Here is a 27,893-nt window from a genome sequence, read left to right on the forward strand (position 1 = left end):
ATTTCCAAGAGATGACAGATGAGATTTCTTAGTGTAATTTAGGATATTTTAAGAGCATTTATTTGGGTACAGTGAATCCTTTTAAAGAGACTAGCCTTATTCATTTCTGGGTTTCTTTATTCACCCCGGTTGTGAATATATGTCCCCAAATTACTAGGTTCATGACCCCTCGAGAGGGTTATTTAAGCTTTCTGAGACTCAGTTTTTTCACCTTTAAAATAAGGTGAGTGGTACTGATCTCGATGAACTGTGCTGTGAGGCATAAATGAAGGATGATACACTGAGCCTGGAAGATGGTTAATACTCACGCCACTCCTTGCCATGGTTGCAGAGTGGTCACATGCACATGTCATGTTTGGGAAGTATTAGGTCATTGCATGTGTTTGAATGCTGTAACCTGAGGATGATGAGTAATAGAGGAAAGAGTATGGGTTTATTGGATTCAATAGTTAATACACACGTAGTACTTAGCATTATGAACTTTTAAAAACATACTATTAAAGAAAAATTCTATGATTTAGACAGATGTCTGAAAAGAAACAATATAAAGCCCATCTTTAGAAGACATGTCTTTGTTGTGGCAATGAAGACTTTTTTTAATAAGCAGAAGAGAAAGCAAGGGTTCTATTCAATTTTCTCATTTGTCCTTTATTCCTACAAGTAAAACTTCCGACAGTGTATCCATCACCACTTCTAAGTGCCTCAAAATACATTAAAGTGCAGGCAGAAATCTTATTCTTGTACATAGGCATAGTTTCTAAAAGCTAGTAGTTTGCATCCTATAATATAGAGACTTTTTACAGGCATTGTGTCCACTTCCACTGCTCACCTTCCCCCCATCCCCTATGCTAAGTCACTGAGTAAGTTTAAAAGAGTTTGACTAGTTTCTCTACCATGGGGTATCAGAATCTTTGTCTCCCAGAGATGACATGTTATGAAAAGTTTCCCAAAATTACTGAACTGGAATACTTTATTTCACATGGTGCTTCTCTCAGGACTGCCATTCTCAAGAATTCATTTTCAGTCCAGTTCAGTTCAGTTGCTCAGTCATGTCCAACTCTTTGCGACCCCATGGACTGTAGCACACCAGGCTTCCCTGTCCATCACCAACTCCTGGAGCCTACTCAAAACTCCAGCTCTAACTCAAACTCCTACTCAAATGTCCATCGCATTGGTGATGCCATCCAACCATCTCATCCTCTGTCGTCCCCTTCTTCTCCTGCCTTCAGTCTTTCCCAGCATCAGGGTCTTTTTCAGTGAGTAAGTTCTTTGCATCAGGTAGCCAAAGAACTGAAGTTTCAGCTTCAACATCAGTCCTTCCAATGAATATTCAGGACTGATTTCCTTTAGGATTTGACTGGTTGGTTCTCCTTGCAATCCAAGGGACTCTCAAGAGTCTTCTCCAACACCACAGTTAAAAAGCATCAATTCTTCAGTGTTCAGCTTTCTTCATAGTCCAACTCTCACATCCATACAAGACTACTGGAAAACCATAGCTTTGACTAGACAGACCTTTGCTGGTTAAGTAATGTCTCTGCTGCTTTTTTTTAATTGGGGGCTAATTACTTTACAATATTGTAGTGGTTTTGCCATACTCTGCTTTTTATTATGCTGTCTAGGTTGGTCGTAGCTTTTCTTCCAAGGAGCAAGCATCTTTTAATTTCATGGCTGTTTCCTTCTCCAGCGGTATCTTCCCAGACCAGGGATCACACCCGCGGCTCCTGCATTGGCAGGCGAATTCTTTACGAGTGAGCCACCAACCTAGCCCATTAAGTTTGATTCAGTTCAGTTCAGTCGCTCAGTTGTGTCTGTCCCACTTATTTTTGCTTTTATTTCTTTTGCCTTGGCAGACTGATCTAAGAAAACATTGCTACAGTTTGTCCCAGAGAATGTTTTGCTTATGTTCTCTCCTAGGAATTTAATGGTGTCATGTCTTAAATTTATAATTAAACCAATTTGAGTGTAGTTTTGTATATGGTGTAAGGAAGGGAATGTTCTAATTTCTTTGATCTATATGTAGCTGTCTGGCTTTCCCAACACTACTTGTTGAAGAGACTGTCTTTTCTGCATTGTATATTCTTGCCTTCTTTGTCATAGATTAGTTGTCTGTAAGTGCATGGGTTCAATCAACTTTTAAGATAATAAACGCTTCTTAGCCAAAAGAATACTTGCTCCCCAGTTGTAAGTTACTGAATAAACCTAGTTCTTCATTATAAAAATTATTTAAATAATAGTGGTTTGAATATAGAAACCTCACAATGAAAACAATAACAACTCTGCAGTAGAACCTGACTTCTACCTACATCATTGTTTCCATGGAAAAAATGTATTCCAAATTCCAATTAAGATGCTATGGTCCTTCTGCTTCCTCAGTTTTTAGTTCCAATGATGACCAATCCACCACACGCACCTACAGTGTAGGACTTCCATTTTCCCCTCTAGTCTAGTTCTGGGAGCAGAGCTTAAGAGTTGGACTCAGAGGGTATAAAGGAAAGAACAGGGTTGCAGCTTTTAAAAGAGAGTACTTGGGGCTTCTGCTGGGAAGATATTTTTCAAATGACTCTCATGAGTAACCCTGATCATAAGGAAAGGAAGGGATGATTGTCTGTATAGCTCCAAACTTGACAAAAGCAAAGTGATCCCCCTGCAACAGAATTTTGGACCATGTGATTCTTTGATCTGATCCACAAGGGTGTTTCCTACCCGTCTTAAGAATCTGAAAGATATTAGTGGTGTTAAAAACGCAGATGCTGATCTTCGCAATAATGAACTGTGGTAGGACGTCTCTGATCAAGAGGATCAATACCCTGAAGTTTATGTTAACTAAGCAGTATTATGTATGCCCTGTGTTTTCCCACAGCATTACCATACTCTGTAATATTTAACAGATGTATATGTTTTATGTTCATTTGTATTCAGTTAATGATTAAAAATTCAAGGTGAAAAGGTAATAATGCAGATAGGAAAATATGTGATGGTATGCTAAAACCTTTATGGAACTTAATAATGAGCCTCAGAGGTTTCTTTTATTTTTATTTTATTTTTTTTTTTTTACTTTTTAAAAATATGGAACGCTTCACGAATTTGCGTGTCATCCTTGCGCAGGGGCCATGCTAATCTTCTCTGTATCGTTCCAATTTTAGTATATGTGCTGCCGAAGCGAGCACCAGAGGTTTCTTTTAAACGACAGGCTTCCTGGGGTGGGAGAGGAGGACTTTTAATGAGATCTGCTGTCTGTCTTGTTAGTGTTGCCAAGTTTACTCTTTTTAAAAATAATTGTTTGCTTTTATAATGTTTAAAATTTTAGTACTTTAAAGGTTTATTTCCATTTACAGTTATTGCAAAATATTGGCTATATTCCCAGTGTTGTACAATACATCCTTGAGCCCATCTTACGTCCAGTAGTTTGTACCAACCACTCCCCCACTCTGTATTGTCCCCCGCAACTAGTTCCCTAGTTTGTTCTCTGTGTCTTCCTTTTTTTTTTATATTCACTAGTTTATTGTATTTTTTTTTTTAGACTCCACATGTAAGTGATATATAGTATTTGTCTTTCTCTGACTTACTTCACTTTGCATAGCAAGTTTGTCCATGTTGCTGCAAAAGGCAGAATTTCATTATTTTTAATGGCTGAGTAGTTTCCATTGGATATATACACCACATCTTCTTTATCTATTTACCTGTTTATGGACACTTAGGTTGCTTCCTTATCTTGGCTATTGTAAATAATGCTGCTGTGTACATTGGGGTACATGTATCTTTCTAAATTAGCATTTTTGGTTTTTTCAGATATATACCCAGAAGTGGAATTGCTGGGTCATACAGTAGTTCTATGTTTAGTTTTTTTGAGAAACCTCCATACTGTTTTTCCACAGTAGCTGCACCGGTTTACATTCCCACCAACAGAGTATGAGGGTTCCCTTTTCTCTGCATCCTGGCCAACATTTGCCATTTGTGTTCTTTTTAATAATAGCCATTCGGACAGGTATGAGGTGATATCTTCTTGTGATTTTTGATTAGCATTTTCCTGATGATTAGTGATGTTGAGCATCTTTTCATGTGCCTATTGGACATCTGCATTTCCTCTTTGGAAAAATGTGTTTTCGATTCTTCTATTTTTTTAAATTGAAGTGTTTGTTTTTTTGATGTTGAGTTGTATGAACTATTTATATATGTTGGATATTAATCTTTTACCATCCATATTATTTGTAAAGATTTTCTCCCATTCAGTAAGTTTTCTTTTTGTTTTGTTAATGGTTTCCTTTGCTGGGCAAAAGCTTTTAATTAGGTCCAAGCTTAATCTTTAAATGAAACATAAGGGACTAGGTATTAAATACATTTTATTTCAGCTTTAAAAATTAAGCTGTTTTTTATTTTTAATAAAATAATTTAAATATATTAATGTAATACAATATATTAGTGTTTGACTACTTTTCATCTTAATTTATCCCCAAAACAAATAGTGCCTATTCTATTTTTAGGAAATAGAGTGCCTACCAGAGAAGGAAATCAATCTTATTTAAGTCGGAACTCTTAGGTTTCCTTTCTGTAAGTGGTCTCTTAAATAGATTAGGGATAAGCTAAGCTAAGCTAAGTGACTTCAGTCGTGTCCGACCCTGTGCGACCCCGCAGAAAACCTCTTGTTTGAAACCTGGTCTGTACAGCGGCCTGTATAATGCTCCGGAAAGTCTAGCTGCAGAGGAACTTTGCAGGCTTTATTTGCTGGAATTCTTACATTCCCTTGGCTTTGGAACCCTATTTCCCCAGAAATTTCAACATCTTACATTCCTTTGTACGTGAGGGGACACAGCTATGGGAATCAGCTTGTTGCGGTCAAATGGCCCTTTCTCTGGGCAGGAAAGGGATTTGTGAAGCCACCTTGGCTGCAGTGGAGACCCAGAGCTGAAGCAGCATCCTGGGAACCTCAGGTCTTTTTTCCCCTTGTTTTCAGGATGACAGAAAATATTTTGTACCCTCTCTAGAAAAAGCATAGGTTTATACTCCTTCATTTCACATGTGTTCTGACTCTACTCGGGTGACCGGGTGACCAGGTGACCTAGAACTGTCTTAGGTCCTTTAAGAGAATGTGCAAGGACTAAGTTAATATTTTGTAGGAAAAGTTTTATTGTTTTTTAAATAAGTTTTTTTGATAAGTAATTAATCCTGAAATGCCAGTGCCATTGTAAACCATTAAACAAATTTAAATGTTTTCTTTGATTAAATCAATCTTTATTACATCTCATAAACTTTAACATTCTTTTTTAAAAACAGCAAAGAAATAGGAAGATGACAGGACAGTGGGCAAACAAATTGTAGACTGACTAAGGATTTTTATTAAACACAGGGACAGTTGACTTTTTAAAAACCCATAGGAAAAAGAATTGCATGTGATTGATTTTTAGTAGGGCAGTAATAACTTTCTAATCAACAGAAGAAATCAAGGCATTTGATTTGACCGTATGAGAATGTAAATTTTTCTGTTTCACTTTTATTTATGCAGCTAAATAAAATATCAAACACTGGGGAAACACAACAAGAAAAACAAGAAGAAGGTTGAGGTTTACATTATTGGAATAACTCTTTAATTTAAGGCAATTATCTAACTCTTGTTAAATAAATAGGAAGAGGACAAGTAGCTCATACAGGGGAAAGTTCAGTCAAAGAAGGATTACATAACCTTAGGAAGATATCTTTACAAATGTTGGCAAGGCTGCAGAAGCTGGTTCAGTTATTTATGATTTCTAAAATGACCAGAAAAAAACTTTTTTATTTTTCTTAACCTCAGAAATTATCCTAATGAAATATTTTTTTAAATTAATAGTTTGTAAGTTGAGCAAAAGGGCTTAGGCAAGGAAGTATGGTTTCTTATAGTCAATGGAGAGTGATGTTATGAGTAATGTTCTAATTGTGAAGATAGTAGTACCATGAGATGTCATGAAAGGTGGCCATAGTTGTATTTACACTGCTCAATTCAGTTCAGTTCTGTGAATAAGTAAGCCCATGGTCATTAATGGTGGTAGGACTATGCTGTATTAAAATTTGTTTTGGTAACATTTACTGATTAGAAGAAATATTAAGATTTGTTTTCTTAACAGTGTTTTTTCCTCTTTTTAGCTGACTACACATTCTCTGCCTTTTCCGTGTTTTCGTGGCCAGAGACATGACCTGACACCTTGATGACCAGTCTCAGGGCCCTCGGGTGACTGGCTGGGGCACCATGGAACTTAAAGTATGGGTGGACGGAGTTCAGAGGATTGTTTGTGGGGTCACCGAGGTCACAACTTGCCAGGAGGTTGTCATAGCCTTAGCTCAAGCAATAGGTAAGTGAACTCTCGGGGTGTCTGAGACAGACAGTTTATACCTATGCTCTCTGTTGCTGTTTCTTTTCGTTTGTTTTAAGTATTGGAGTTGTGTGGGTTTTGTTCCTTTGGTTCCATAATACATCTCTTAGGTGCACTTTTAACTTATTGCTGTCCCCCACGCCCAGCTTAGGTCAATCTGTGAAGACACTTTTCTCTGCCTCTCCTAGATTTTACTGATCTTGAGTCTAGAGTCTGCACTGCCTTTTCTTCTCCTGATGTTTATCCTAAACAACAGTTTATGGAACTGAAAATGTTTTCTTGATCCAAAACATGACTTTCAAGTTCCCAGACCCTTCATTAGGGAAAATCCAATTTACTTATTATTCTGAATACTTTTAGAAAAGAAAATACAACAAATTAAATGACATATTTCTTCCTCCTGAAAAAAGTACAGAAAGATAGCATGCACTTTTTAAATTTTACACAGTGAAGGTGAAGTTGTCAAATCCATGCTTGCTGGCTCCATCTTATCCACTTTTCTTCTTATTTATTCTCAATTCATCTTTATCATATTATATATATATTTTTTAGTTGCTGTAATTCCTTTTGGAACATGATGAGCAGATAAACACCTATACCAGTAAAGCCAGTGATGTGGGCTAAAGTTTGTATTTGTGTCTTAAATCCATCACTTAGCAAACATGTAGAGCTGACCCTTGAACAGCACAGGTTTTAACTGTGAGGTTCACTTACATGTGATTTTTTTCCCAATAGTAAATCCTGCTCTACTACACAATTCAAGGTTAGTTGAATCCATGAATGTGGAGGATCTGCAGATAGAGGGGCCAGCTGACTGTAAGTTACATGCAGATTTTCAGCTGCGTGCAGAGTTGGTGCCCCAACCCCTGCATTGTTCTCCTTGCTAGGTGTCATGCGAGTTTTTACTGGAAGCATGTCGCGCTAGCTCAGGCTGACGACAAGTCACTGTTGCGGTGGCAGCTTTGCACCTGGTAGAGGTCACTATAGCCCAGCATTGGCAGAGGCACCGTTAGAAGTTGTCAGTGTCCCTATGCAAAGACAGAGGCTTCCCTGTAATGCTGACGCCTTTTGATTTTTCCTGAAACACTGTCTAGCACACTCATATATTAAAACAATGCTGAGAGTGCTAGGCTGTCACATCCCTTGAAATTTTCTTACATTTGGCACTATTATTATGTTTGTGGACATAAATTTAGTTATCAGAGAGCAGGAAATTAAGGCATTTAATTTTATCTCATATTCTTTCAACTTAGTCATCACCCCCTTTAAAAGCCTCACATAATTTATTTGGAATAAATGTTTAGTATTGTTGGTTTATTATCTTTCTTAGTGAAAACTAGAATTAGCAAGTATCAAATCTAACTTTTGTTATATTTGAGAATCAAGCCATGGACAGTGGTTAAAAAACAAGGACAAGTAGTTTTTAGAAAAGTCAGAGTAGTTGAAGACTATAATAAGCTGCCTTTGTTCAAATGGTAACCATGTTCTCTACACAGAATTTCAAGGGGAAACTGTCCAGATGTACCAGGTGTGTGTGTATCTGTTTGGACTAAAAGGATACTTGTTTGTGGACAAGCTAAAAAGAAGCTTTAATTGAACCTATCCCCCAATTTTGCTTTCTCAGTAACTCAGTCCAGAACTGTTTTGAAAAGTTGACAACTTGAGTACAAGATGCTTTATGACATTTTTCCATACCTGGCTAAGCAACTCTTTTTCTGATTCATAAATACTTCATTAAATTTAGAATTCACCTGAGGAATGATTCAACTGTTGATCCCCGCTTCTGTTGTGCCATGAGATTTTCTCAGCCTCATGTTCAGTATGCTTCTGATACACACTTATATATTTATCTCCCTTGTCATGAGAGTTATTGATACTCCAAGTCTAAACATTAAATGAAAATGTTACTGTATTTTGACCTTATTTCTACTGTAAAAAATAATAGAGGACTTACTAATTAGGGAAATTTCAGCTATAACAAACACCTGGAGAAATCTCTATGGCTTCACTTAGTAAAAGTTTAGTTATACTAACAGCAGCATATGGACTGAGCAGTGTTTCTAAAAATGGACTGAGAGATGTTTCTAAAAAATTTACAGTGAAGCAACCTATAGAATAACTTCTTGGGTTTAAGTCCACTTATTTGCCTCATATAGGGGCACTATACATATGATTAGGGATTATTGAGTTTTTCTGGATAGCTAAAATTGCTTTCAGGAAACCATCAGGATATAAAAACATGTACACAAGTTGGCAGTCTGCAAATATATATGACAGCTAACAGTTTCTGACTCAATGTTGTTAATACTGATCAATCAAATTAAGTTAGAAAAGAACTTAAGACAAACCATAATTTGATAAAAGATTTTTTTTAATATTTGTTTGGCTGCATCAGGTCTTGGTTGCTGCAGGCAGGATCTTTCTTTGCAGCGTGCAGGCTCCAAGTGCAAGACTTCAATAGTTGGAATGCATGGGCTTAGTTGCCCCACAGCACATGGGCTTCTAGTTCCCTGACCAGGGATCGAACCCATGGCCCCTGCATTGGAAGGCAAACTCCCAACCACTGGACCACTAGAAAAGTCCCTTGATAAAAGATTTTTAAATGTTATCTACTAGTGTAGATGAAAATCCTTTCTACTCTGATATTTGACTGCTTGACAGGTTATCCTTTGGGTGGTAGAAATCAAACACTTTCTAAAATTATAAGACAGTAACTAAAAGTAAAACCAGGATGATATACTTAATTGGCGTGAAGTGATTAAACTGCCCAGCAGGAGTGCACTGTGTTTGGTCACTGTACACCCTGGGCTTTCTGAAACATTCCCAGTTATAAATATTCAACCTTGGTTTTCCCATAAACTATCCCCGAAATGCCATTATTTCAGAGTTCAGACTGCTTCTCAAAATTACATGAAACAGAAAACCTTTGATGACTCATCTGTCTCAAGTTATAGTTGAGAAAATGCATTTGCTTTGATAAAATCACAAACAAAAAAATATGAAAAGAAGATACTTCTGCCCTCAAGTAGCTTAGAACTTAAAATACAGCTTACAAAAGATTAGAGAGGAAGAGAAGAGGAAGAAACCAAGGAGACGAAGGGAAAGGTTTTCTGATTCATACTGCTTTGTTGCTTGGTGCCAGTGAAAGTACTGAAGATTCAGAGTTTTTCTCTGTTCCCACTTCTTGTCCTCATATCTTTTTCATTTGGGGACAGTGAAAGTGAAAGTTTGCTCAGTCATGTCTGACTCTGTGACCCCATGGACTATGCAGTCCATGGGATTCTCCAGGCCAGAGTACTGGAGTGGGTAGGCTTTCCCTTCTCCACGGGATCTTCCCAACTCAGGGATCAAACCCAGGTCTCCCGCATTGCAGGCAGATTCTTTACCAGCTGAGCCACAAGAGAAGCCCTTGTGGGCTAGAGCTGGCATTTAATAGAAACAGTTGATTGGAGCTGGGGCCCAAGGTGGCATGGACTGTTCTAAGAAGCCACGTTTCTTACAGTTTGCCCCAACAGAATCAGTTCTCAAACAAACACATGTTATACTGAACTCTAGTTTTACTATTTGTTAATATTTCTTTCTCTTCTCTGAAAGTTCCTTCATAGTGTGGAGGTCCTGCTTGTTTTTCTTATACCATTGCCTTTCCTGAAGCAGGTGCTCGATAAAACAGTTTCTGGAACAGCAGTGCCCCATAGACCTTTCTGCAAGGATGGTGATGTTTGTGCCTGTGTGTCCAGTGTGGTAGCCTTGAGCCACATGTAGCTGTTACGTACTTGAAGTATGGCTAGTGTAACTGAGGAATTGAATGTTTAATTAAAGTTTAAATGTGGCTAGTGGCTACTAGCTATTGTAGTAATATGCCTGATTGCTATCTAGACTTAAAATGTCAAAACCTAAGCTTTGTGTCCCAGCTATTGCCCATCCTCAGATTTCCTCCTTCTCATCTCCACAAATAAGGACACTTGCTTTTTTTTTTCCAAACAAAAAATTTTAATTGTAATATTAAAGGATGAGCTAAAGGAGGAGCAAGGGGAAGAAAGAAAAACAGGAAGAAGTAAAGATAAAATGTGCCTCAGCAGGCAGGCCCTTCTATATCCCATCCCACCTCAGACTGCAGGCCCAGCCCCAAAGACCAGCAAGGGGCTCTCTGTGGAACTCCAGACAAGGTCTCACAGACCTGCTGCCTCATGACCTCCACTTCTTCCCCTGCCTTGCAGGTCCTGCCTTCACTGTGATGGGGCCAAAGGAGCCCAGGGGCCTCCTCAGTTCAGTTCAGTTCAATCGCTCAGTCGTGTCTGACTCTTTACGACCCCATGAACCGCAGCATGCCAGGCCTCCCTGTCCATCACCAACTCCCAGAGTTTACCCAAACTCTTGTCCATTGAGTCGATGATGCCATTCAACCATCTCATCTTCTGTCGTCCCCTTCTTCTCCTGCCTTCAATCTTTCCCATCATCAGGGTCTTTTCAAATAAGTCAGCTCTTCGCATCAGGTGGCCAAAGGATTGGAGTTTCAGCTTCAACATCAGTCCTACAAATGAACACCCAGGACTGATCTCCTGTAGGATGGACTGGTTGGATCTCCTTGCAATCCAAGGGACTCCCAAGAGTCTTCTCCAACACCACAGTTCAAAAACATCAGTTCTTCAGCGTGCAGCTTTCATTATAGTCCAACTCTCACATCCATACATGACTACTGGAAGAACTGTAGCCTTGACTAGACGGACCTTTGTTGACAGATGTCTCTGCTTTTTAATATGCTATCTAGGTTGGTCATAACTTTCCTTCCAAGGAGTAAGCGTCTTTTAATTTCATGGCTGCAATCACCTCTGCAGTGATTTTGGAGCCCAGAAAAATAAAGTCTGACACTGTTTCCACTGTTCCCCCACATATTTGCCATGAAGTGGTGGGACTGGATGCCATGATCTTCATTTTCTGAATGTTGAGCTTTAAGCCAACTTTTTCACTCTCCTCTTTCACTTTCATCAAGAGGCTCTTTAGTTCCTCTTCACTTTCTGCCATAAGGGTGGTATCACCTGCATATCTGAGATTATTGATATTTCTCCCGGCAGTGTTGATTCCAGCTTGTGCTTCTACCAGCCCAGCGTTTCTCATGATGTACTCTGCATATAAGTTAAATAAGCAGGGTGACAACATACAGCCTTGACGTACTCCTTTTCCTATTTGGAACCAGTCTATTGTTCCATGTCCAGTTCTAACTTGCTTCCTGACCTGCATACAAATTTCTCAAGAGGCAGGTCAGGTGGTTTGGTATTCCCATCTCTAAGAATTTTCCACAGTTTTTTGTGATCCATACAGTCAAAGACTGGCATAGTCAATAAAGCAGAAATAGATGTTTTTCTGGAAATTTCTTGCTTTTTTAATGATCCAGCGAATGTTGGCAATTTGATCTCTGGCTCCTCTGCCTTTTCTAAAACCATCTTGAACATCTGGAAGTTCACAGTTCATATATTGCTGAGGTCAAAATGACCCCACCCGCACCTCAGAGATGAGGGTCTGAGCCCAGAATTGCAGACCAGTAACACTTGCTTTTAATTGATTAGATCTAAAATCTTTGTGTTATCTTTGATTCTTTTCCTGCTCTAATACATTACAACTAATCCATCAACAAGTCCTGCCCTTACTACTTCAGTGTATATCCAGAATCGTGTTGCTCCTCCCCATAGCCACTAATGCTTAATATAAGCCACCATCACGACTCACTCAGATTTTTGCAGTGGCCTTCCAGCTCATTTCCCTGTATCATTCTGATCCCCTCCAGCCTATTCTCAACAGATTTATTTTAAAGTAATACTTTGAAGATGCATATTATCATCAGTGTTCTGCTCAAAACCCCTTAATAGTCACCAGAGTCACTCAGAAAATTTTAAAGTCCATGCACTCGTCTTCAGGGCCCTAGATAAATCCCTACTCTACCCACAATCTCACTTACTGTTGATTGCATTCCTCTTAAATATATCAGAGACATTTTTGCCTTAGTCTTTGTATCTGTTCTTCTTTCTGCTGAGAATACTGTGCACCCAGATATCTTCCAAATTGACTTCCTTGGCTCACTGCTTAAATGTCATCTTTTTAAAAATATTTTTTAGTAATTTTATTTACTTGTTTATTTTTGGCTAGTACTGGGTCTTTTTCTTTTAACTTTTTATTTTGTATTGGAATATAGCTCAGTTGGTAAAGAATCCACCTGCAATGCTGGAGACACCCCAGTTTGATCCCTGGGTTGGGACGATCCCCTGGAGAAGGGAAAGGCTCCACGCTCCAGTATTCTGGCCTAGAGAATTCCATGGACTGTATAGTCCATGGGATTGGAAAGGGTCGGACACAACTGAGCGACTTCGCTTTCACAACTGATTAACGATGTTATGATAGTTTCCGGTGGACAGCAAAGGGACTCAGCCAAACATAGACATGTATCCATTCTCCCCCAAGCTCCCCTCCCATCCAGGCTGCCTCATAACATTGAGCAGAGTTCCTGTGCTATACAGTAGGTCCTTGTTGGTTATTTTAAATATAACAGTGTGTACAATTGTATCATTTCTTTTTAGATTCCACATATAAGGGTTGTCATAGGATATTTCTCCTTCTCTGACTTACTTCTTTCAGTATGACGATCTCTAGTATATCCATGTTGCTGCAAGTGGCATTATTTCATTTTAATGGCTGAGTAATATTCCTTTATATGTACATAGCACATCTTCCTTACCCATTCCTCTATCAGTGGATATTTAGGTTGCTTCCTTGTCTTGTCTAATGGAAACAGTGCTGCAGTGAACACTGGGGTGCATGTATCCTTTTAGATCATGTTTTTCTCCAGATACATGCCCAGGAGTGGGATTGCAAGGCCATATGGTAGCTCTATGTTTAGTTTTTTAAGGAACCTCCGTACTGTTCTCCATAATGTCAGTACCAACTTACATACCCACCACCAGGGTAGGAGGGTTCCCTTCTTTCTACACCCTCTCCATCTTTTATTGTTTGTGGATTTTTCGATGATAGTTATTCTGACTGGTGTGAAGTGATACCTCCTTGTAATTTTGATTTGCATTTCTCTAATCATTAGCCATATCAAACATCTTTCGTGTACCTGTTGGCCATCAGTTTGTGTTCTTTGGAGAAATGTCCGTTTAGATCTTCTGCCCACTTGTTGACTGGGTTGTTTGTTTTGATGCTGTTGAGCATCATGAGCCGTTTGTAAATTTTGGAGACTAATCCCTTCTTGGTCACATCATGTGCAAATATATTCTCCCAATCTGTGGGTTGCTTTTCATTTTGTTTCTATTTCATTTGCTGTGCAAAAGCTTTTAAGTTAGGTCTCTTAAATGCCGTCTTATCCCAGAGCCCCTCCCTGGCTGCCCATCCATGCACACCTGCGCACACATATCCACACCCATGCGCATACTCCCCATCTGCCGCACTCCGTTTTTCTCTATTGTACCCCGATACATTACCTATAGGCCACAATCCATTATTCACATTTTTAAAACCTAAAAAATTCTGAAACCCTAAAGTTTAACCATAGTTAGTTTGTTAGCCATACCTGTATATCTTGAACTCATTTGGGAGTAAAAACTGATCTGATTTGATACGAAGCTGAGGCTGTTTTTAATCTATATTTATTCAATTTGGCATGAAATTGATATATTTTACTTTAGAATTTTCAATATGTTTGACTGTGGACTTGCAGGATAGCACTCTGCTACCTTTCTGTCATCCAAAAAATTCTTAATTTTTGGCATATCTGACCTTAAAGCTGTTGGATAATGGACAGTAACCTACATTCATTCATCCACGTGCTGTGTATTGCCTGCCACTGGTTATTCCTTATTGCCGTAGCTTAAAACCGTGTCTAGCATGTAGTAGACGCTCACACGTACTTGTGAACAAATGAATGAATTTTTTAAAGTTTCTGTGAACTTGGTTGAAATTGGTGCAGGCTGACCTGTACAGTACAGACTGAACTTGGGGACCATCTAATGTCCTATTCATCTGTAAGATTATATGATCCGTTAGAAGATAAAGAAAATAATATATCATCACATTTAACTCTTAATTTGATATATAAATGATCAATTTTAGAAAATTATGAATTGGTTAATTTTATATCTGCTTACATATTATAGACTGTTCTGAAGTTTAGCAAAACACAGGGAAGGTAAAAGAATCACTGATGACCTTGCTTCTGAGAGTAAACGTCACAAGCAGTGCTTTGTATGCACCTACAGATGAGCTTTAAAAAAAAAATTTCACTCTCCATAAAGCTTCATAGTTAGTCTCACTTTTCACTACTGAATTGGGAATTAAATTTTCCACATCATTTAATCCTCACAACAGTCTTATGAGAAGAGCCCTGTTATGACCCCTATTTTGGAGGTGATGGAGCAAGGCACAGAGATGTTAAATGACTTGCCCAAACTCCTGTAGCTGGTAAGGAGCATCCTGGGATTCAAACCAGAAGTCTGGTTCAAGAACCCTGCTGTTAACTACTGTTATGCTGCATTCTTTATCTCCTCTATAATCCCAGTGGACAACTGTTAGAAAATATAGTTACCGACTGAATCACACTGAAGCGAAAACTAAAAATCCTTAGTAGTAAAATATATGGCTTTTTTATAACCAAGATCATCTTTTACAATTTTTATATTTATAGCAATAGTATAGTGTATCAGCCATAATTCTAAGTGTCTTCTATATTTTCCACATCCCTAAAAGATTTTAACAAATGTGAACACATGTGATTCACAACATGCATCAGTCAGGATGGGTAAGATTATGCTGCATTAAAAAACAATCCCCCAAAACTTAGTGGTTTATATTGATGTGTTAGCTATTATTTTGGTTAATACTATTTATGTAAAGTAACCAGCACAAAGCCTAGCATATAGGGGACATACTCAATGCTAATCATTATGAAATCAATAAATGTTCATTATTTTTAATGGTAGTAAATTTGTAATAAAATCCTAAGTAAGTGCTAAATTAATATGCAGTAATTCTGTGATTATGTGATAGTCTCATCAACACACTGGGAAGATATACTGTGAATGATTTAACAATGTGTTGAATGCACAGCTAGCTGATAGGTTATACCGTGTCACTGTCATCATGAGATAAATACTCTATGGTAAGTTATCTTAATAGATACATGCAGGACCTACAGAAAATTCACTGACAAATTTGCAGAATACTTGTATATCATCAGGAAATGTATATAATTCACCTTCCAGTGCAGGAGACTCAGGTTTGATTCCTGGGTCAGGAAGATCCCCCTGAGAAGCAACCCACTCCAGTTTTCTTACCTGGGAAATCCCATGGGGTTGCCATTCCCTTCTCCAGAGTATCTTCCCAACCCAGGGATTGAACCTAGGTCTCCGGCATTGCAGGCAGATTCTATACCAGCTGAGCCACCAGGGAAGAGACCTCTGTGTGTGTGTGTGTGTGTGTGTGTGTGTGTGTGTGTGTGTGTGTGTGTGTGTGTGTGTGTGTGTGTGTGTGTGTGTGTGTGTGTGTGTGTGTGTGTGTGTGTGTGTGTGTGTGTGTGTGTGTATTTATATATTATGATACAATGTAAGTTCTGTTACAGAGCAATGTTTATTGTAAGAATTCTAAGTCATTATGCAATGGATTAATTAGGTTCACTAACTAATTCCAAAATGCTTGTAACTCAAGGGGCAAAGTATTGTCAGAAAAACTGAGTCGGACAGGATATATTTTTCACCACAGATAAAGAATAATAAGTCAGATATTAACTGAAATTACTTATAATATGTCCAGAAACAGGAGGATATGTTAGCATTAAATTCATAAGAAATCAGTACTAGCTCTCTGTCATGTTCTTTTGAAGAACATACATTATTCATCTTTGGAGTTAGGAGAATTTGATACTGGAAAAAAAATCAAATGTCAGTTAAAACTAAAATTTCTGCAGAGCATTCATAATCAGGGTGTTTAATTGAATATATTCTCATGGCCCGACACTATTTCTGATAAATGTTTGTTCAGTATATATTTGTTGAACAAATAACAAGATGTGACACACTTAAATGGTGATTTTACTTTTGGTCTCTAAGGAGAAATTGCCTAAAATTGTTTCTAAAACAATAGTTGCCACTCTTTTTAAATGGTTGAAATAAGGGCATAATGCTTCTGGATGACTCATACTTGAATGTTTTAGTATATATTTGGGTATATATTTCTAAAACTTCATATTACTCCATAAGTCATGTATTCCACTTTAAATTAGGTGAAAGTCATCTGTTACTTCATTTTAATGTCACTCATACAGTGAGATTCCACTAATGCACTAAAATCTCTTTGTGATGTTCCTCATTATATGAAGTTAATGATTCTTGGGATTATACTCAATTGCCTCAACTCTTCTAAAGTGTAGCCAGTATTTTATTTACCATTACAGATTATGGCATTCAGACCCAGGTAGCCAAAAGTTTTAAACTACAAATGCCACAGATAGATATTCCTTTTTATTTGTCTTAGGCTACATCCAGATAGTATACAAGGTAGAACTAAATGTATCCATTTAATAAACTGCACTAAAAGGAGTTCTGCAGGAAGAACTGGAATCTGTCTAAATGAAGTATTCAGATTCTGTAAGACCTTGCCAAGTATAGGTATTAAAAACAATGATTATGGGATTTAACTCTTACGTAAACTATCTAAAACCCAATTTCTATAATAAAATCAAAGTATGAATTAATCAAAGTATAATTCATATACCTCTTAAAAAGCTTTTTTATGTTGCTGGATGTATTTTTTTTTTTCTTTGCCTAAGTGCACTAAATATGTGTTATTTAACAAAAAGGAAAAGCTGGCAGTAAAAGCAATTCTAAATAATCTACCAAGGCATTCTCATGGAATAGCAGTACCATTAAGCATTGGAAGAACCAGCTTTATATATAATTACAACTCAGTTACAGGCCTTAAAAATTTTAATTTCGTTCATACAGTGTAATTACTCAGTTTTCTTTTTAAAGACGCTTCATGGCCTGGTAGGATTAGGGAACATCCTACTGGCCTTGTCTAATCCTTCATATAAACTGGTGAGGACACAGGGTCCAGGTGGCAGGAGAGAAATCCTAAAAGTCGCTGATGGACACCAGAGCCAGGAACACAAAGTGCTGTGATCTTTGAAGCAGTGTATACATGTGGAACGAGTTTAACCTTGAAGATTGGTCATGTGTTTTTTCTGGGGGTAATTACAGTCATTTATAACCTGAAAATCTTAAGAACATTTTTATTCCAGAAAGCCAAATCCAGGGTGCTAAGACATTTCAGTCTCCTTGTTTGCCCAGGTATTTCAATAATAGTAACAACTAATGGCACTAGTGATAAAGAATCCGCCTGCCAATGCAGGAGGCACAAGAGACTTGGGTTCCATCCCTGGGTTGGGAAGATCCCCTGGAGTAGGAAATGCAACCTGCTCCAGTATTCTTGCCTGGAAAGTCCCATGGATAGAGGAACCTGGCGGGCTACAGTCCATGGGGTTGCAAAGAGTCAGACACGGCTGAGTGACTAACACACTGACTCAGAACCTGTGAGATGCTACTGCCCTCCCCATTGTAGAAGTGGACGATGCTGCCCATCCACTCAGTAATCTACCCAAAATTAAAACTCCAGAAGACACAGAAAGTAAATCTGTGGCTGTATATGCCAGTATTAGAATTGCTAGATGGCAGGGTGAGGTTTTTTTGGTAATAATATTAACCGTTAATGGATACTTTTTTAAATTGAGCTATCATTGATATATAGGGGCTTCCCTGGTGGCCCAGGGAGACCTGGGTTCGATCCCTGGGTTGGGAAGATTCCCCTGGAGAAGGGAATGGCTACCCACTCCAGTAGTCTGGCCTGGAGAATTCCACGGACAGAGGAGCCTGGCGGGCTACAGTTCATGGGGTCGCAAAGAGTCAGACAGGACTGTGCAACTTTCACTTTCATTGATATATAACATTAGTTTCAGATGTCTAATGGACACTTCACAAATTAATATCTATCTGACCCTCACGTCTTAAATGGAAATATTTAGGAAGTGTACTCAAACTAATGACATAAAGTTTTCTGAATCTTTATCTTCCATAATTACTGTTATATTCAGTATATTTTAATATAAATATAATTTTATTCTATTTTTGTTCTTTAATAGTATTTTTGCCTTGTTAAATTTTTTTAAAGACTCTGTGAAGTTATTATTTATCAAAAGTGAACAGGACTTCTCTTCAGGTCCCACTTTTTATTTGAAATTGTTTTGAAGGGTTGTTTTCATTGAGGTGGTTTTTTAATTTGCCACAGGCGTGCAGGAAGGTGGGGCAGAGGAAGGCCTGTCCAGCGCCCGTTAGCGGAGCAGCAGGCCCTCCACGGGCTCCATGTCTCCCTTCAGGAGGAGAAACAGGGGCTCCAGCTTCCCAAGTCCTGACGTGCAGGGACACCAGCGGGATTCACCAAGTAGACGTTTGCTCGAGTTCCAAAGTCCTGCCTGGTTCCTGGGACCAGGTCCTGGCTTCCAGCAGGGCTCTCTAGTGCCCCCCTTAGTCTCAGTGGGAGGTCTTGCCCCAAACGAGGTCTGGGCAGTCAGACATTTGGCGGGAAGATAGGTTAAGATTCTCATTCAGGTTTAAAGTCTAGAGATGATTTTCTAAAGCCAGTCTGAAGGGTATATGCAACTCACATCCCATATTTTATGTGTTACTTATCTTAAGGAGTTCAGTATCTTCAAGTGAAAGTTTTAAAGGCATCATAGACTGGAATGAGATGCCCATTGAGAAGACACAGTTATCCAATAGGTCCTCTGTTTGGAGGCATTATTTTAGCTATTACATATCCCATCTTGAAAATTTATTTTTGTCTTTTTTATCTAGGTCGAACTGGAAGGTACACTCTTATAGAAAAATGGAGAGATACTGAAAGGCACTTAGCACCTCATGAAAATCCTATCATATCCTTAAACAAATGGGGGCAGTATGCTAGCGATGTACAGCTGATCTTACGTCGCACGGGGCCATCTCTCAGTGAGCGACCCACGTCGGATAGCGTGGCTCGAATTCCTGAAAGAACTTTGTACAGGCAGAGTTTGCCCCCCTTAGCTAAACTGAGGCCTCAGATTGACAAAACAATCAAAAGGAGAGAACCTAAAAGGAAATCATTAACATTTACAGGAGGTGCCAAAGGATTAATGGACATTTTTGGAAAAGGTAAAGAAACTGAATTTAAGCAAAAGGTGCTGAATAACTGCAAAACAACAGCAGATGAGTTGAAGAAGCTGATCCGTTTGCAGACAGAGAAGCTCCAATCCATTGAGAAAGAGCTAGAATCAAATGAAATAGAAATACGATTTTGGGAGCAAAAATATAATTCTAACCTCGAAGAGGAAATTGTCCGCCTGGAGCAAAAGATCAAAAGAAATGATGTAGAAATTGAAGAGGAAGAGTTTTGGGAAAATGAATTACAGATTGAACAGGAAAATGAAAAACAGCTGAAAGATCAACTTCAAGAAATAAGACAGAAAATAACAGAATGTGAAAGCAAGTTAAAGGACTATTTGGCTCAAATTCAGACTATGGAAAGTGGTCTTGAAGCAGAAAAATTGCAACGGGAAGTCCAAGAGGCACAAGTAAATGAAGAAGAGGTTAAAGGCAAGATCGGTAAGGTCAGAGGGGAAATTGACATCCAAGGCCAGCAGAGTCTAAGGCTGGAAAACGGTATTAAAGCTGTGGAGAGATCTCTTGGCCAAGCCACCAAACGATTACAGGTAAGAGCATTTTTATAAAAAGGATGTTTCCTCTGTTTAAAAGAATTAATATCTTTTGGCATCTTCTTTAATGATTATTCATTTCCCCTTACATTTAGAGTTAGAAACCTAACTTGGTTTATAAGTTTCTTAGAATTTCTGTGACTTAGGACAACACTAAGGTAGGAGGCTAAAACAAAGAGGAGAGCTGGAGCCACAGGTCCTTTCCCATGAAAGCAGCTTTCTCACTGTGGCAGCGGCAGCACTAGGTAATTGGAGACAGGTGATGAGAAGCTCAGAGCAGGAGTGGACACTAATATGAGGCAGTGAATCTGACCTCCTCCTTTCAACGGTAGGGAAACCAAAGCTGAAAGAGATCGCCGAGAAGGCGTTCACAAAGGTTGTGTGGCTAGCTGACTGTAATCGCCTTCCTTTGTTGCTAACCGCGTCTTCTCTCCTCTCCAGAGGGGCAGCTTCCTCCCTGACGTTTTCCCATCTCTAAACCACATACAGGAACATTTGTATTTCACACTCAGACCATGATCACTCAGCTTCTATTTTATTTCTTGGATGCCCATTCTTGGAAAGACAATGTGGTAGTAAATGTTATGGGAGTTGCAAAGAGGTATCAGTTTCTAACAGCTGAAATGAGGAGACACAACTGATTATAAAATCGTTACTTAACATTTTTCTAATGATTTTTTGTTTTTGGATGTGGACCATTTTTTAAGTCCTTATTGAGTTTGTTACACTATTGCTTCTGTTTTATTTATTTACTTGTTTTTAGTGTTTTGGTCACGAGGAATACCAGGGATAGAAATCATACTTAACCACTGCACCTCCAGGGAAGTCCCTGGCTACCTATGTTTAAACTGAAGTTAAATAATATTCAATAAAGGTGTTTACAAATATTAAATAAAGTTAAATTTCTGTTTTAGTCATATTTGGCCACATTTCAAGTGCTCAGTAGCACATATGTCCAGGGGCTAATATATTGGACAGTGCTGGTTTAGAAGCTCTGTAATGATGGATCAGAGAGTGAACCATGAGGCTTCACGGCACAGTGGTTAGAAATTCAGATTGTATGTAGTAATAGCATCTCCAAATAGCGTCCGTGCACATTGGAGTTTGAGAAGAGATGCTTTAGAGGAGGAACAGTTCCACAAGCAGAGAAAGCTGAGGTTTCAGGAAAAATTGGTAAGATTTCCTATCTCTGCCACTCATTACGGTGAGAGGTAGAACTACCAGCAAATATTGGAAAATGAGGAATTTCTCGGTAACAGGAGGTTGTTAACCTGTGACTGGTCAGTATTATATTGTTCTGTTCAGTTGCTCAGTCCTGTTTGACTCTTTCTCAACCCCCTGGGCTGCAGCACGCAAGGCTTCCCCGTCCTTCACCATCTCCCGGCGTTTGCTCAAACTCACGTCCATTGAGTCGGTGATGCCATACAACCTTCTCATCCTCTGTCAACCCTTTATTTAGACACTTAAGGGTACATTTAGAAATGATATTGCCTTGATATTACACCCTAACTTATGAAAATTGTTATTAGTAAACCCCACTTCCTGTGAAAAGTATCTGATAATCAAATTACTCAGATATCTCCAAGTACCCCCTACACTCAAAGTAGCAAAAAACAACCATTCCTTTCTCTTTTCTCTTCCCTACCCTTACCAGGCCCTTCAGACACACCCAGCTTAGATGAGGCCCTGCTGCCTTTTCTTACAGAGCCCTAAGAGAGAAAGAAGAAAGTTCATTTGAATAACAGGATGCTTCTCCTTGCTTTTGGAGCTTTCTGGCCATCCAAACTCGGTCTCCTTACTTTAGAGCTCTTCAGTTCACAGACCTGCTTGTCAAGGATTTAAAAATCCCATAGTGGGAATCTTGCTTTCCTCCTGCTCTAACATAAATCTCAGTAAAGCATTTCATGAAAACTTAAAAACAGTTTTAAAAAAAAGCAAGGAGCCTGAATCTCATGAACCAAATGACTATTAATTTTGCTGTATATTATGAAGTAGTGGGTTCCCTGGTGGCTCAGTCGGTACAGAGTCTGCCTGCAATGCAGGACACCTGGGCTCAATCCCTGGGTCAGGAAGATCCCCTGGAGAAGGAAATGGCAACCCATTCCGGTATTCTTGCCTGGAGAATTCCATGGACAGAGGAGCCTGATGGGCTACAGACCATGGGGTCACAAAGAGTCAGACACAGCTGATTGACTAACACTTATTATGAAGTAGATAATGGGGAAGTATCGTTATGAAGAGCTTAGCAAGATTGCTGTAAACACCAGGATAGATGGAATCCAGTATTTTGTTCATGAAAGTCTATAGACATAGATTTATTTCATCAGGTACATAGTGTACTCCTAGCAGAGGAAGGCGTGACATTTAAAAGCACAAACTGAAGAAGCTGTTGTCTTTTATTTGCCTATTTTTTGGCCCATGCCACTGAGTGAGCTTAACCTCCTCAGCCCAGTACATCGATATAAACCGGGTTTGCTACAAGCACTCTTGAGAAAGTGAGCATCCCACATTTAACCCCACAGCAGGTGGGCAGTGACCAGGATGTCTGGAGCTGGCCAGTAGTGAATCCTCAAATTTTAGAAAAAATTTAACTTCTGTCTAGGACAAAGAACAAGAATTGGAGCAGTTGACCAAAGAGCTGCGGCAAGTCAACCTCCAGCAGTTTATCCAGCAGACAGGGACGAAAGTCACCGTTCTGCCAGCGGAACCCATTGAAGTGGAGGCCTTGCATGCAGACATAGAAAGGGGTAAGATTTGAGAAACCATTTTTAAAAAACTTTATTTTCACTGTTAACTTTGAATAAACTACTTACATTTGGTTGCAACATTCTCCTACTACTCAAAGCTGATTCTTGGGTCACTTAAAGAAATTTTTTCTGGGAAGAATCAATAATATTTACGTTATTTATTTGCTTAGATGGGCAGATATCCTATCATTAATTTTAAACTGTTTCCTTGCAAACTTTTCCTGAAATATGTGTGTTATAGTCTTTTAAATTGAGTGTTAACTTCTCTCTGTTCCTAAGGCCCCTTCTTCCTCTCCTAAAAGTCTTCGTTATTAATTTGTGCTAGTATTTAAAAGACAGTTATAAAAAAAAATAAATAAATAAAAGACAGTTCTAAATCTGCCTATGCATATGATATGAACAACCCAGAAGGAGAGGCACAGTGCTCACCTTTTTTAAAAGATCATGAACTCCTCAGATGACTGGAAACTATTTTATCAACTGAGAGGGTCAAGCAGACTCAGCCTGTCCTCTCACCCAGAACCTATGGGGGTGCAGTCATTACTCTGTATCATCTGGCTCTTGAGAACAGGGAAAGTTCTAATTTCTCATGTCAGTGAGTACTCCAGGTCACTGGTGCAAACATCAAACGACTTTCTCTGTTTCTTGTTTAGAGGCACCATTCCAGTCCGGGTCTCTGAAGCGGCCTGGCTCCTCTCGGCAGCTCCCCAGTAACCTGCGTATTCTACAGAATCCTATCTCATCCGGTTTTAATCCTGAAGGCATATATGTATAACGCTACCTGTCTTCAGGGTAGAGATCCAGTAAAGGTACCAAGGACAGTGAAGATTCCTTCTTGATTTTGTGCCAATGATGAACAGAGGATCTGTTTCACAAGCCACCGTATCTTTTTTCTGTCCTAAGTTGCATACCACTTGGAGCCATACCCTCTGCACTGATGCTAAAGAACAAAGAAACTGTTTCCACACATCCACAGTGTTGACGTTTTTGTCCAGCAGCTTCATGCCAAGCCTTCATTTTTATTTGTAGCATTTTGAGAGCATTAGGGAAGTATTATACAGTGTGCATACGTAAATAAAACCGTGACTTAAGAGTGAAGAGAAATATGTGACTGACTCAGTTTATTTATTCCATGTAATCAGTTAATGAGTGAATGTTGGTGTGTTAATATTTTTTATTAATACTTATCCTGTGACTGAATTACATTACATATCGTGTGATAATGACTTTGTGTGCATGTCGCCAGACTCCACGCATTGCTGACTTACAGCTCCACAAGTCATAGGGCGCTCTGCCTTTGTGAACCCATCCTAGCCACTGCTTAATTAGATGAGAGAATTCAGGTTTTCTTTTTAATCTGAAGCTTAATCTTTCCTTTACAGTATTTCCAGCATAGGAATGACCACATACAAAAACGGAAATATTTTCATGAAGTCAATTTTATATATATGTTTAAAATGTTTGCAGTGCTTCAGACACTGTTGAACAAAAATATACTTGTTGAATATCTATCCAAACAGGCATGGGGTTTCCCATAACATGATGTGTTTTGTTTCTGCCCTGCCTTTTATTTTAGTCTCATGGATCCTCAGTGTTGCCATAATAGACAGATTAGAGATGTCTGAGGATATTTTCAGGAAGGTTGCTTTAAGTGATATATCTTTTAAAATAACCCACTTTGTATGTATGGTTATTGCTGAAAGCACCCTGGATAAGTTATTGCTTGCACATAATTTACTGAGTACATTATAAACGGTTGCAATTTCTCCAATCATTTAGACAGAAAGTAGATTGGAGTTAGGTACTTTTTACTAAGGAAATAAAGTTAAATTCAGTTGTTTGTTTTCATTAATTTTCAGTTCGACTTTTACAGGACATGAAGCTCCCTCTGTGCATATATTTTCTTATTTATAAAACCAAAAATGAGTCAACACCCCTCCCATGAGTACTGACCTGAGATGCACCAGATTATCTGGATGGATGTGGTCAGATACCTAGCCATTTTTACATTCCCTCTGATCAGAATTTGGTACAATATAATTTAGACTTTATTCTAAAATTTAAAATAGTTTTTAATTCTGAGGAAAACATACTGTCTGTATTATTGACATGCAACAGAATAAAAGTGGGTTAGTATATTAATGCCACGGTAACAGTAAAAGGATGTAAGTTATACGCTATGCATGAGGGCAACTTTGGGTGTTTTAAATATATTTGACTTATTTTTGGTTTAATGAATGCTAAGAATGCTGCTATATTTAGGTTTCCAGTGAAAATTTTTAAGAATGGCTATGACAATGTATAGAAGCTTCTAGAGAACTGAAAGTAATAATGCATAGTTGCCTTTTCTAGTCCAGCTAAATGGCAGACCTCAACTAAAGATATTTTCTTTGGGTTCTTAGAATTACCAAGTTGACCTTGCCATTATACTGTTTTGCAAAAAAAACTTGATAAATCAATGATTCTTACCTAATAACCACAACCTATACACATTTGCTCTCAGTTTGTAATAGTTATTTCATATCTATATATATTTAAAAATTAGAATTAAAAAATCAAAATAATTTGTAGATTTTCTGATAATAATGGTTTATGTATGCCCGATATATGCCTTATTTTTAAAAGGTTCCATTCTATACTGGGTCATTTTGTTATTGTTCAGAGAATTGAGATCTTATTCACAAAGAAAAATAATTTTTATAAATTGATTACATTCTATTTAAATCAAAACGTTAAACTGAAGACATATTAGACTTTGCAGTTTTTCATTGCAAAGATACCTGGGCATACCATGAAAAACACAAAGTCAGGATCCAACTCAATTGTTGTCAGTAATTATCAGCATTAACCTAATAACTTTTAAAAAAGGCTGGCCGGATCCTGACAGTTCATCTGAATTTTCAAGCTGCCAAATAATCTTCACAGACCTAATTACAGATAGAAATACTATTTCCTTGATAAGAAGATTATATAAATGTGAATTTGATTAATACAACGAGCAGCTGTACTTTTTAACCAGTTATATGACTTCTGGAAGTACGTCTCTAAGAAATCTTTTCTAAGTCTTTTTTTAAAACAGAGGAAAGAAAACTCATCTCCCTATAACATCTTAAAAATATCTTAGTCTATTTCTGATCATTTTTATCTATTGTAAATACAATGAGTTAGATTAAGTACCACATCTTTGGATATATTTCAGAGAGGGGAAGTGGGCACTGGTATGCAAAAATACTAAATAGAAAATTTTGCATCTGGGGGAATATTCAGTTTCTGAATACTAAGTTAGATTATAAGTTTTTTAAATTATTGTTACACTGAAAGTTGTTTAATTGTGATTTTCTACAGGTATCAAATACATTGGAAGATTTTTTTTTTCCTTACCAAGGGGTGATTTGAAACAGTATTAGTATATTTGACCCTTTGGAGTGTTTGTCATCCTCAGAGAATGATCCGTAGTGGGTTGCCTCAGTCCTTTTTTTTTTTTTTCTGATGAAATATTTTGGTTAGCTTTTTTTTTTTTCCTGATGCATGGGGAATTTATATGTGAGATTTTGGTTGGTATTAATAGGAGTTACCTAAATAATTAATTCCCTCAGCCATCACTGAGCTAGTCATCAATTTCTGTAGTTCAAATTAACTGTAGATGAAAGCTAAAACAAGACTAAGACAGTAAAAACATAGAACTTACACTGTGAAATGTGAATATTAACAGTGTTTAAGAAGAACAAAAAAGCGCTCGCTTCCAGAATATAAATACATTTTCTACCTGCACTAAAAGAATATTTTCTTTGTGAATAAGAGCAAAGTGGCCTTTCAAGAAAAGAAACTTCATTTAAATCCACTTCTGTAAACACCTTTCCAAGTTAGAACTATAATAACAGATTGAGGAAATAACATGGAAAAGGCAAAAAAAACCTCTTGACTTCAGGTGTGCAAAGGGCATGAGCAGATGGACGGTTCCCTGTGTACATTGCCTTTGAAAAATTGGGCCTTAATTTATATGTAAATAACAGTTCTGTGTTCACATCCCTCTTCTACCTAAAGTTGTCTTTATTAGTCCATATTGTATTAAAATTTAGCTCATTAAGTCTTACTTTTATATTATGTCAATTTTGGGGTTTTTTTTTAAGTTGCATGTTTATGCTATTTGCTACAGTGTTTTTCAGTTTGGGTTGAAGGCCATCAGCTGTATGGAGAAGACAAAACAATCACTATTCAGTATTGCTGCTTTACATTTCCAGAATAAGCTTTCGATGCCAGGACAGTGACTGCTTGAAAGCTGCAGGAGCTCTATTCCAATGCATTTTATATATTTTTAGAAACCAAATAAATGCAGATAACTATTTAGTATACTAATTATATTAAACCAGCAGAAATATAAAGGCAATAAAGTATATACATATATATATGGGGGGAGGGGAAAGGTTAAAAAAATAGGTTTACAGCCAGACACAGTGATAAGCCCTAAATGTATTTCTCAATCTGTCTTTCTTTATTGACCCGAAGAGGATTTGAGTTGCTGCAGCTTTAAACAGAAAATTGCCATGTTCACCTACTATGAACCCCTAAGTATGCTTTTAGTACTGCTTTGCTTATGTACAAGTAAAATACCTGTAATCTGTATTATATGTAATTATTTCTTTTCTTTTGACTGTCATTTCAAAATGTATATTTTCTGATTATTATCATGAGCTGTAAAACAAAGGATCAATATCTGATATTCTCCCAAATAATAAATTTTCAGGATTCACTGGGGCATTACAATTGCTGGCTTGTTTCTTTAATATTTTAAAATATAATTTTATTTCCTTTAAAAAGATGCCCAAGAGAAAAGGTCTGCCTAGCAGTGACACAGAATTCCATTTTTCTAAAAGTAATGTTAATTATTATAGTTAAGGCATTACCTGTTGCTGCCAAGACAGCTGCTTCATCTAAATGAAACTGAATTAAACTAATATGCCTCACTTTTATTTCAAAAGTAAAAGAAAAATTATTACTGTAGCTCTGTATTCCCAGGTCTCT

The 27,893-nt window shown here is 37.9% G+C and overlaps 1 protein-coding gene and 1 non-coding gene across 4 annotated transcripts in view; one reads left to right on the plus strand and one right to left on the minus strand.

Moving 5' to 3' along the window:
* The window catches only part of RASSF8 (Ras association domain family member 8), a 128,293-nt gene extending 100,661 nt beyond the window's left edge, over window positions 1–27,632 (plus strand). For all 3 annotated transcript variants that reach the window (XM_043881339.1, XM_043881338.1, XM_043881340.1), the window contains exons 2-5: window positions 6,115–6,320; window positions 19,232–20,121; window positions 22,727–22,871; window positions 23,525–27,632. In XM_043881339.1, the coding sequence (XP_043737274.1) occupies window positions 6,218–6,320; window positions 19,232–20,121; window positions 22,727–22,871; window positions 23,525–23,646 (1,260 nt within the window). In that variant the 5' untranslated portion in view covers window positions 6,115–6,217 and the 3' untranslated portion in view covers window positions 23,647–27,632. The remainder of the gene's footprint in view (window positions 1–6,114; window positions 6,321–19,231; window positions 20,122–22,726; window positions 22,872–23,524) is intronic.
* On the minus strand, window positions 3,061–3,167 carry LOC122680936. The gene has a single exon (XR_006336845.1). It is a non-coding gene; the product is annotated as a U6 spliceosomal RNA (small nuclear RNA).
* Window positions 27,633–27,893: the final 261 nt, after the last annotated feature.

Source organism: Cervus elaphus, chromosome 22, assembly GCF_910594005.1.
Source record: "Cervus elaphus chromosome 22, mCerEla1.1, whole genome shotgun sequence".
NCBI lineage: Eukaryota > Metazoa > Chordata > Mammalia > Artiodactyla > Cervidae > Cervus > Cervus elaphus.